The sequence below is a fragment of the Botryllus schlosseri genome, chromosome 4, assembly GCF_051294905.1.
Source record: "Botryllus schlosseri isolate E-star chromosome 4, Bs_hap1, whole genome shotgun sequence".
Lineage (NCBI taxonomy): Eukaryota > Metazoa > Chordata > Ascidiacea > Stolidobranchia > Styelidae > Botryllus > Botryllus schlosseri.
The window spans coordinates 2709780-2722235 of NC_137239.1; the positions used below are offsets into that span (position 1 = coordinate 2709780).

A 12456-nucleotide genomic window follows, 5' to 3' on the forward strand; every position below is an offset into this window, starting at 1 on the left:
TGTTGAGCAATTCAAACCTTTTAAAACGTCTGGGACTTTAAATCAGGTCATGCGCCAGCAGTAAAATAATCATAATATTAATAATATAAATTATCCTTGCCATGGTGAAATGTATCAAAAATAAGTTCAGTCAATTCGCTGCCATAATTACATTAATCCACATATGAGTATATTTCTTGAGGATTTCGCGGGCCGCACAAAACGGAGTCTCAGACCGCAGTTTTCCCACCCCTTGTGTAACCCATGTGGACCTATAGATAGGAGGCTGGCTATATATGAGATAATCGACGCTATCTTTGCGAGTCCGTCATGATGTTACTTCGCTAAACGAAACTCCTCATTTATTACCTTATATATAAGCTGTATTCTTTTTTCGGAAGGTGAGGGTAGCTAAAAGAGCTAAATTATCGGAGCGGAGGCAGCCAACACTAATTATGGCTCCCGTTATTACCGCGCTGGCCGAATATCCGGCTACTAAACTATTCGTTGCTGGACGATTCTATACATATAAATATATATTTCATAACTATGTAAATAAGCGACATCGCGATGTGCAATGGTACAATATTCTGCACGGGCACTTCGATGAAACCTTGTTAAAATATTGCCATTACATGAAGGCAAAAACTCTCGTTCACGGTAATATTTAGGGTCCGAAATAGCACCCCCGAAAAACACTGTGCTCTTACAACTAGGGGTTCCCAACATGTTGGCCATTGCTCCTTAGCGGTTCATGAAAAGTATATCTAAGTTTACTACTGATATAATATTATTTATTACTGTACCAATGAGCTATGCATTGATCTTAGGTTTAATTTTTGTTTACAAAAATAATTAAATCGTGCATGAATCTTATAGATGGCGGTATTAATTGCATGTCATTAGTGTTGCCTTTCCCATCAACATAGCGTTGAATGTGGATTTTCAACAATGAATATGCAGAATGCGGCACATTGTCATGGATATGAAACATGGCATGCGGCGTGCTCTTTCCATCACCAAACCAGACATTGCCTGAACAAAATCGAGCTCAAACGTCACATTAATTGAATATGCATGAGGTAATTAATTTACAGTCATTTCCATTGTTGTTGTATTTATATGAACTCTTCATTCTAAACAATGATACTGTATGAACCAGATTTTCAATTTAAAAACATCACGTAATCAATCAGGAGGTTGACATAATATGTGGGATTGTGGGCCGTGGGTCTATTTATTTGTCGAAATTAGCCAATGCACCAAGGTAACAAAAGTTTCGGCACCACTGCTAATTTGCTTGGTAGTCGTCTTCAACGATATCATATAGCAGTGACTCCAAACTGTGTTCCGCAACAGATTTCCAGGTGTCCTGCGTAATTTTTGACAAATCTGGAAAATAATTTTAGAATATATTTGAATGAATCAACTCATAAACAAGAAATCCGTCCGCAAATCACGGGCATATATTGACTGGAGCTCCACTTGCACGGTAATAATGTATTCCATAATAAGTAGTTAATAACTTTGGGTATCTGTAAACTGTTTGAAAGTTATGAATCTTTCGTAGTAGAAGAACAGCTCATTGATAGGGCTGGGCAAAATGATTCGAGTACTCGAATCTGAATCGAGTAGTAATTTTAATGATTCGAGTCGAGTAGTAAAAGACGATTTTTTCGAGTACTGAAATTATACGGTCCTCGCAACTGAAAGTTAATTTACTGACGAGAATTATAGTTTTGATACTATTTTCCATTGAGGATGCCGTGAAACCTTGATTGGCCGTGTTTTAGCATACCAGGCACAGTACAAAGCTACGAACGTTACTGGAAATAACACATTTCCGAAGTCATTATCATCCAACAAAATTGTTAAGAAGTGCAATGAAATCGGTAAGGTCGAAAAAATACCAAAGCATCTTTAATGTGATGGATAACAGGCATTACGTTCTTTGTGGTGGCATAAAAGGTTCATATTTGGACTTCGACATACTACATCCTGTTGTGACGTCATAATGAGTGATACTCGATTACTCGACTCGACTCGAAGCATATTACGTGATTCAGAATCGAATCACTCAGGTACTCGATTTTGCCCAGCCCTACTCATTGATTTACGAAAGGACCCGTTTAAAAAAAAATCGATGTGTTTTGACTGTCTTCTTTCCAATCCTATGCCTTGGTCGCTGTACAAGCGAGCTAATTATAAAGTAGATGCATCCTCCGAGCTTTATGAACGGGTCCGTATGTGACTTTCCCCTTCAGTTCATCCCCACCGATGCAAATTCATCCGTTACTTCGTGATTCCGGATTCTTATGTGTGTTGACCTGATATTTCATCATTTTGCAGCACTGGTACAGTCAATGTACGAAGCAGATCTACGTTCAGGCGGATGCAAGAATTTCCAGCCATGCATTACAGACCGCAACTTCCAGCTGTGGATCAAGTCGACGTCATTGCGGACGCGTTGTCTGATGCATCTATTAGCAGGCGACCGAAGAATGATTGTTGTGCTGATGTTGCAGTGGGAAAGCAAACCAGGAAAAATGTCAAGGCTCATTGATATCGACGCTGCAACTTTGCAACTGAACATAGCTATTACTTACCATCTACAATTAAACATGCAATTGAAAATGAATATATTCAAATAAATAATTCTTCTCGTCAACAAAAGTCATGTGTACTATGTGCTATGTACCTAGATAAAAACTCCATCGAGTCTAAGAAGAATGTGCTCATCTTGAAAAAATATAATGAAGACTATCTTGAATGTTGACATAAAATAACGTTTAGATTTAATCTCAAACTTACATATTTGCGGGTACATACATATTGCCGTAAAACGACATTTTTACTTCCAAATAGCTCGTTATAGCGATAAAATATAGTGCAGGTAATTATGACATATAGCAACGCTGCCTTAAGGCGTATTTCAACTGTTGCGCGATTATTCCAACTATTTAGCCTGATTTGGCTATGGTGTTCCATCGGTCTTCACTCTAAAATTTGATTTGTAATAGAATTGAAAAAAGTCAAAATTAAGGTCAAGGACGGTATTGAATATAAAGATATGTGTTGTGATATAGCATGATACAATTCCTACACTTAACATTAGAAACTATTGCCGGTTTGTTCGTGCTGGTGGTTACAGAGAGCGTCGATCTAAATTTACTTAACACTGATCAAAACAGAAAATATCTGTCACAGATCCCATAACTCGCGCGAGTCGGAGTTGATTGTATGTCAGAAACGCATGCAATTATAATTAAATTGACGGATTATCATCATGAGATTAGCATAAATATTGTTTCAAGTACTTTTAGTCCCACTTTTTCATCGGTCCCGCATCCCCCACCCTCCAATGCGACGGTTCACAATATCCACTTTTCGACTTTAAAGACGTGATAATCCAAAATGTCTCCATTATAATACGCTTAAGATCTTGGGAATACAATTTTCCCTGTCGATTCATTGTATTATAATGTTCATTCGTAATTGAGAAGATACGTTCCTAAAATCCAGCGTTAAAGTGTGGAATCCACCAATGTGCTACATTGGTCGGCCTCCAACTCGAGCGAAAGGGTAAATTATCAAATATGAACCTGGCTGCGTACTGTGCTGTAGCCTATATGTGGCGTTCTATTTTGTCGCATCCGCCTATTTATTATTGAAAACTATCGTGCATCACAAATCAACATTTTACAGATTCACGTAAAGTAATGCATATACACTGTAAATTCATAGCGTTGAATGAGACACAACATTGTGCATAGGTATATACAATATTTGGCTGACACGTATTATTGGCTGAGATCTGACATCGAGAATCCGCCATGTTGTGTGCACGTCCACACATCATCAGGGAATGTTATAAGATGTGGGTTAATGCTCATATGATGTGTCTATGAGCTCACATGCATATCAGCAGTCATTCCGGACGAATGTCATGCGGTGTCAAACATTCATACCGGATATCAATTGAGAGGGAGTTTGAGAGATCGCCGGCCAAGCTTCACTCTGAAACTTCGCGAAGTTACTATTGACGTGATATATCATCCCAGGCAGCCTAAAGAGCGTTAATCTTGATGCACGTCGAAAAGCCTCGCAAAATGTGATTTGATTGGTATGTCCTAAGCTATAGATTTTTCTTCAGGCTGCAGTGTTTAATTACCAATATTATTACAGATATAACTAACCAAGGTTGTAACCGACGGTGGTACTGGGATTAAAGCAAATAGGTTGGTGATCAGATATTAATATGGTCGTGCTGTACCAATACCTGACTGACGATTCGCTGTTTTGAGGTTTGCTCTGATCTGACTTTACATACCTACGATAGTCACGTTACTCCTTATAGTTAATCGCTTGTTGTTGTATAAACAAATTATCAGATCAACATACCAATAGATTGCGATCAAATAGGAGAGAGAGAGAGAGAGAGAGAGAGAGAGATGATATTCTTTCTCGCCTGCACCATCGAGATGCTTTGGCGACGGAGTTGCGATACGGCCCCATGAAGTCATCTAGTCTAGTCCGGCCGGGGATCGAACCCACGACCTACCGCTCGAGAAGCCGGACGCATAACCATTACACTATCTCGCTCGGAAGGAAGGTGATGATATTATTTTCCTACCGAACTTACTGAAGAAATTTGTGATACAAACATGTATGAAACACCCCGACGTTGAACATTGTACTTGTATTTGGTACCGCTGTCATTGTCATCGAACTACAGTATACCAATCATTCAGTTAATAATAGTACCCTTTCCATTTTATTATTGATGAACTCTTTTACGCATGACTTACTGAGTCACGTGACTGTATGACGCAATCGGAGCAGTAAACTGAGTCTCGTGACTGTATGACGCAATCCTGAGACGATAGATCGATACCACGCAGGACCAGAGTGAGTGAGATATATCGTGAATCTGTCGGTCAATGTTACGTGAATCTAAGTAGCATATAGCGAGGAAATGGAGATGTTTTTAGTGCAAAACGGAATTAAGAGGGAGCACATTGATATACTGCAAGGTAATTCGTTTATGTAAATTTTCAACATCATCTGTAAATAATGTCATGTTCATGTTTTCGAGTTTCACACACAGCACCAGCGGCATGAGTACATATATAGATTATCTATTTTCTATCTAGCAGCTTAATGCGCCATAAGAGCAGACCATGAAAATGGAAGCTAATGCTGTTCAAGTACTTCCTCTGAAGATATCATAATAGACCTAGTGATGAAACCTCACTTGTAGATTAAGTCAGTGCTCTTCAACCGGGGTGGTCGTACACCCTAGGGTGTACCAGAATTCACAAAGGGTGTACCACTCGGATGGGGTGTACAGGGGTGTACCAGATCCGATTAACAATGAGCCGATGGCTAGCTATCACAAATGCCGGTTTATAGGTCAGTACAGACAGGTTGACGCACAGGTTAACGATAGGCTTACCATATTTTGGAAATCAAAAAAGACGGCACTTTTTCAGAAATTTTCAACTTGCAAAACCGGAGTAAAATTCTCAAAAACCGGTTAATTTTTCCCACTTTGTGATCGGTTGACTAAAAAAAAAAAGGTCATCTTCTCGCTCAGAGCTAAAATCACCGTTATTAACTCCGAAACACCCGCCGGAGCTTCACTTCTGTGCTAATATGCGGCATATCACTCGCAATTTGCTCTAAATCTGCCTAAATTTTCAAAAAAGAGGACAAAATCTCAAAAAAGAGGACAAAATGGCGTCCTCCGAGGACACTCCGAGGCTACTAGTTGGAATTGAACAAAATTTGGTCAAGTAGCCAGTACGATTTGAGAAAAATAGTCATGTTTGAAGACCCCTAATGAACAGGGGTGTACGAGTTTTGAGCAAAACTTAAAAGGGTGTACCACGTCGAAAAAGGTTGAAGAGCACTGGATTAAGTTACGTACATCTTTCTTTGCAGTTGACCTGTTTCAATTAATTGATATGGTTCGGTAGAATGTCTATATCTAATGGAAAGTGTTGGTTGTGCCCCTTTATCGGAACTACCGATTTGCTGTCTACACATTTATTGAGGCGTCACAGACAACATCCGAGTGTTGTCATGACATGCAGGATCTGTGGCATAGTGTATTCAAAATATGAAGATCTCCGTAGCCAATGTAAAAGGAGACACAAAAATATGAAGACTCTGGACTTGTATTGCTATGAAGCAACATCCTCTCTTGACTATGACCTGCTGCCCGAATCCTATTGCGAAATTGGAAATGATAAGAAATCAAGCCCTTCAGCTTGCTCTGAACTTACATCTACTTTACCCATGCAAAATGAAATTGCTTGTGGATCAGGTTATAAACCTTGTTCTGAGCTTACCTCCATTTTACCCATGGCAGCTTTATTGCTGAGACTGCAAACATTACATAAATTGAGTGATGCAGGACTTGATGATATAGTCAATTCAAATGGTGGTGGTCATTTTTCTCCTTTGATAGGTACCACTAACACTACCATTGACAGCCCTTGTACATCCCATCATTCGGGAGAACAGGGATTGGGAATTTCACTATTACAAACTAAAGCCGGTAGAAACAAATTCTATCGAGAGCATTTTGGCCTAATTAATCATGAAAAAGTTGTATTAGGAATGCGTTTTGCAAATGAATATCATTGTGGAAAGTACCAGCTGATTGAAAAACCAGCCACGGGTTTTTTTGTTCCTTTTCTCAAGCAGCTTGAAACGTTATTGTGTAGCCTTACTTTGCCATCACCACAATCACCGCGTACAAATGGTATAATGAAAGATGTCACACAAGGAAAATTTCTTGAATCACATATAGGGTTTAATCGTAATCCTGATAGCCTCCTGTTTTCGCTGTATCATGATGAATTTGAAATTGTGAATCCAATCGGTGCCCATCGCAAAAAGCATAAAATGTCTGCATTTTACTGGTCCCTTATGAATACTCCACCCGAATGCCGTAGTAAGCTTGGTAGCATTCAGCTCTTATGCATTGCAAAATCTATTGATTTGAAGGAATTTTCTTCTCGTAATGAACTTTTGAAGGATTTTTCTGAGGCGATGCAACAAATGGCTAGAGGTGTTACTCTCACAGTGAATGGTATATAACTCGATATATTTTGTATTAAAGTGCATTCATGATCAAATGCTTTTCAGTATTACTTCTCGAAAAAGCTGTCGCAAAAGTTGAGGAATCTCAGACAAAAGACAAAGGCATCTGGTACGTCTTCTTGGAGAGCGCCGGCTTTGTGTCTAGGCTCATCAGGTGATTGGGATGATTGTTATTCGTTTTTTATTATTTATAAGTTTCATGTTATTCAAAAGGTCACCCTAATATAACGATTGAAGATGCCAGGGTGCAGCTGGAAACAGAGTTCAATAGACCTGGCGCCAATTGGCTGAATGTCATCACTCTCATGAAGTTCACTCATCACGACAGACGCAATCAGTTAAAAGTGCTAGAATTTGGTGGCGTTGCCGAAATTTTGAAGAGCTTTCCAATGCTGCAAGATATTAGACTGGTGAGTTCTTTCATTCCTTACAGATGACTTCAATTTGCAGTCATAACTTCGAAAATCAGTAAATTGAAATTGTTCGTGTGCCTCGGCAAAATAAGCAATTATATTGCATATTTATCTTCCTAATATTTTTTCGCGTTATTCTGAATAACTATGTGTTTTAAAATTAATAATATGGATGAATTTACTTCAGCTAACCTGTTTGAGTTATGTGCATATTCATGACTAACAGCTCTGAGTAACGCATTGTTATTCTCAATAGATCAGACATGAGTTTCAACTGCTTGTTGATAGAAGTGTTGAAGAAATGCATGAGAAGTACATGGAAATGCTTCTCACTCTTGATAAAGTTTTTGGAAATCAGACTGATCATGAGGTTGGTATCATGTTTGATAATTAACAGTGCTACAGTCATAGGCGCTGACTTTTATTTTTGCATGTGGTGGCGGCAGGCGCGTAACCAGGGGGTGTCGAAATCCCTCTATTTGAAACGCTAAACCACGATCTTTTAAAATGGCCATTCTGAGTCTAATATTCAGTTGTAATTCGACTCGAGTCACCTTCGAAAATCGATCTACTTGACTTGACTCAAGTCAAAATGTGCAATGACTCTAAATCACTCGTGACTCGAAGGTAGTGACTTGATCCCAACACTGACAAGAATTAGTAGCCTTCAGATGATAGCAAACGAGATAGCGCTCATTTAATCAGTAATTCCACAACTTGCGTACAGCCCAAACTTGCCTTTATCTGAAATGGAATGTGATGGATGGAATGGAAACTTTTGAATTGCAGGAATGTCCCTCACCTGTCTATTATGGCTCTAATTGTTTGCAGGGAAATGAAGACGATGAAATTTATATCCTGCTCGAACTCCAGAAGGCTCTCACAGACAAGAAAATAAAGTCGAACCATGGTTTGAGTGCAATATGTCTTTGTCAGGTAAGATTTGCTACCTGTCTAGTATGGATCTGCTTCAGTTTAGATCAGAGGTCTCAAACACGTGGCCATTTTATGCAGCCCGCGACGGTATTTGGGATTTCGTAGTATGTGACATTATTTAACTGCCAAATATCCCTTTTTACTTTGAAAACTGGGAATTTGCCCCCAAACTACCCCAGAAGCCTGAAACGATCGCTAAATAGACTAAGATGCAATGCTATTACTGTGGCTCAATAATGATTATATTCAAGTTGTTATTGATATGTTCCAATAATAATCGATGGCAAACTCTAACGCTGATTTAATTTGAATCTGGCAATAACAATATCAATAGCCTATATTTATAACGACTTTATCAAAACCAGGATTTGGCTACACCTCTCAAATGCTCTGATATCAGATCAATCTTCAGTATATTGTAAAATATACTACCTAAAATTGTGGCACGTCAAAGGTCCACTAGCTGCACTATTATAACCCGACAGTTTTACAATGTCATGTTAAATGTTCCCTCGCACGTGCTGCGCACGGTGCTGACACGGTCTCTGGGCACAGATTATCTAAGTTGCGCACAAAAAATCCAAAGTTATGACCTTTTTTTCGTCGTTATGCACTGTTGTCGCAGGGTCTGCGCAGTGAGTTGGTGAGTCTGCGAAGACTCGTCAAAAATTAGAGGGAACATTGGTCATGATGCATCCTCTCGTATTATGTCTATAACTTATTAATTAGAAAAATTGGGCCCGGCACAAAAAAGATTCTTCGAGAATTTGAGAATGTGATTTTATTTCGTGAAAAGCATGAAAAATGCAATAGTAAATCACATTTCCACGATGTTTGTGGAATGCCTGTCTGCAATGACCCGTCAAATAAGGCCTAGTTAGAACCTTCACACTGAATATCCCGATTATTGATGCTGCGGCCCGCGGCGTCATCAAAAACTAGGAAATGGCCCGCGAACACATTTGAGTTTGAGACCTCTGTGCTATGCTAAACACTGCGCTCGACGTAATGGAGCTGCAGAATTTCGTACTAAAACCAACTGACGTGGCTGCGAGTCATCGATTCTTGACCCGTTGCGAAAATATAGAAGTCACAACGAGTAAAGCGATGGTGAAGTTAACGCACCATAAATTTCGCAATGGGTTAAGAAACGCGGGAGCTCGAGCGTAACGGGTCTTATGCAAAATTCATTTAATTTATATATTTGTCATATTTTGGAATCGGGATAGGATTTTGACACTAACAGTACTAGAGTTGCCAAAAAGGAAGACATTTAGGCGTCCTAGGACGACAATTTGAAAAACCTGAAAAAGGAGGACAAATCCTTCTAAAGCAGGTCGTATGTTAACCCTAAGTTAATTGCAGCAACATTACGGTGGCTTTCTGAAGACGATGTCTGTGGCAAATTTTTTTTCAACCTGCGAGTTAATATGAGGCCTCATAATTTTTATAGCGCAGTGCCCCTTTGAGAATAAGCAGGTAACAAGTTATGATCAAACGAGGTCTGAGGTTCATTGGTACCCCTGAAGATTCTGATGAATTAGAGAGAAATTTATGCATCTGAACACAATTGGTGCATAAATCAATGCTTCAATTAATAATCGAATAATATAATAACTTACAATATATTTTCCCTTTGGAGCTAAGCTTGTTAACGGTGCACTGCACTCTAAAAATTATGTGGTCTCAAATTGAAGGGCGAAACGAGAATTTTTTTAGGCCGCAGCCATTTTCTTCAGAACACCACTGTAATGGAGCTGTAATTTATTGAATTTTCCACAGGGGAATCATGCTCCAGCAGTCACGCAGAAATCCAACTTCATATAGTTGTCAGCCGATCCTGTATGAAGGAAATATGTCGTACACACCCTATGTCCTCAAAAAAATAGAATACACTAGGCCCGATTTTGACATAAATCTCCTGACTGAACATATTCTGTTGCACGGGGTATTTGAACGACTTTTGCTTGTACGACGTATTTCCTTCATAACATCGGCTGACAACGATATAAAGTTCGATTTCTGTGTGACTGCTGGAGCACGATTCCCCTGTGAAAAATTCAATAAATTGCAGCTCCATTATGGTGGCGTTCTGAAGAATATGGCTGTGGCATTAAACTTTTTCTCGTTTCGCCCTTTAATTTGAGACGACATCATATTTAGAGAACAGTGCCCCTTTGAACTGTTAGCCGATTCAACTACATTTATATCTTTAGTATGAGAAGCAGGGTCGTAATAACCAAGTCACAAGGCTCCGAGTCACAACTCAATGTCACTTTTATAGGATTGACTCGAGTCAAGTCGAGTCATTTTCAATTCACCACCGAGTCAAGTCCGATTCTGAGTCAACAAGTAGAGGTTAGAGTTCGATTCATGGTGTTATGACTCAAGTCCGAGTCCAAGTCATTGTGATGACTGCTCAGTGCTCAGTTTCCAGTAAAAGTTCTGTTGAACCCATTTTTTATGACTGTTTGGTGATACCGAATTATTCGCATTTATAATACACCGATTTTTCTTTTAGTAGTTTCTGGTAGCATTTTTTAGTGCCAGTACCAATAGAAGAAATGCCAGTAGTGTGGTTATTTTAGTATTATTCAAAATTACGGTGGAAATTTCTTTCTTGGCCATCTGAGTCTCGAGTCATGCGCAATGACTCAAGTCGAGTCAATACACAGATTGCTTCGAGTCGTTTTTGTATTTTGAGAAAATGACTCGAGTCAAGTCGAGTCAAGTCGAGTCAAGAGAAAGTCATGACTTGAGTCATTACATAATGGGAAGTCTCAAATAAGCATTTCTAGCTAAAGTTCGTCATGTGCTCTGGATTCGCACATGAGTATTTAGCGATATAATTTGAAGCTAACATATTGTTTCAATTCCAGGCACATACAGTCGATTTAACGACATCAAAGTTGACACCTCCACATCTTCTGATTGCACGTCATGAGAATGGAGATGAACAATCGTGGATTGCGGCCAATGGCATCACCATCAAGCGCAGATCCGAAAACGAAAGAAGACCGTTTGAGATGATTATTGATCTCGTAGCATGCTATTACGCATGGGATCTTAGTTATCCCAAGGTCTTTCAAATATTGCCATTCATTCAACGTGTCCTTGTTGGTGATAAAAATTCAGGATTCCAGTCGAACAAGTTCGTCAATTTTTGGAAAAAATATCAGAATGCCCAGCAATCGATTGAAAAAATGTAGGCTAATTATTCTCCCTTGCTCCAAGTACTTGGACTGTGAGTAGTGCTTTCTTTTGGTATGGAATGTACCTGTACATTAGGGTTGTCCATAATTTGGAAAATCTTACAAATCCTCGGTTGTAATGTCTTATTCGATAGATTATTGATAAAAAACGACACTGAGCCTGAAAGAAGCTCACAGAAAGGCCGTTTAGATTTCGTACAAAGCGTTTGAAAGTAGCTGCCGAAGAATGGGCGTGCCACCGACCATAGAACGGCGAGAAGACTAGTAATCAAGAAACCACGGCTCTTGATTGGATAATCGGCTATGCTTCAATGACCACGTCAGCAGCAGCTTGCTGATTAGGTGAACAAGGAGTCTGCTACTGGCGGCGATTCTGAAAGCGCATTGTATGTAGGTTGACAGATAATGATTTAGGATTGATTAAGGGTATGTTGAGGTACGAAATACATGATGAACAAACAACAGCTGCTTCACAAAAACGTCTAAAGCATGACTGCTTTATTGTGAAAGAAACCGCCGTAGCCTATATGCCTTGTTTTCAACGAGGGAAAGCATAGGCGCTTATGCAAGTGGCGACGGATTCCTAGTTTCAAAAATAATATATCATTATTGAATACAAAGATAAAGCTTAACAATGACACTATAGTTTGTGTGATCTCATTGGGTTCAGGTTGTAGTACATAGTTGAAGTTTTGAAAGCTCTAAGGGTCGGCTGAATCAGCGGGTTATGCTTGGCACTTGTCAGACAATAATCGATTTTTTTTAGATGCCACATTGCGTGGTAGCGATGTATGTCATAATATTGT

The 12456-nt window shown here is 39.3% G+C and overlaps 1 protein-coding gene across 1 annotated transcript; it reads left to right on the plus strand.

The window, feature by feature from the left end:
* Positions 1 to 7363: 7363 nt before the first annotated feature.
* Positions 7364 to 12452, plus strand: LOC145436845 (uncharacterized). The gene is made up of 4 exons (XM_080314060.1): positions 7364 to 7499; positions 7759 to 7872; positions 8334 to 8438; positions 11318 to 12452. The coding sequence occupies exons 1-4, from the start codon at positions 7395 to 7397 to the stop codon at positions 11645 to 11647; spliced, it is 654 nt and encodes a 217-aa protein (XP_080170186.1). The 5' UTR covers positions 7364 to 7394; the 3' UTR covers positions 11648 to 12452.
* Positions 12453 to 12456: the final 4 nt, after the last annotated feature.

Coding starts and splice junctions, on each gene's coding strand:
- LOC145436845 (XM_080314060.1), top strand. CDS start 7,395: ATGAAGTTCACTCATCACGACAGACGCAATCAGTTAAAAGTGCTAGAA. Junction 7,873..8,333: donor GAAATCAGACTGATCATGAG/GTTGGTATCATG, acceptor AATTGTTTGCAG/GGAAATGAAGACGATGAAAT. Junction 8,439..11,317: donor GTGCAATATGTCTTTGTCAG/GTAAGATTTGCT, acceptor TTTCAATTCCAG/GCACATACAGTCGATTTAAC.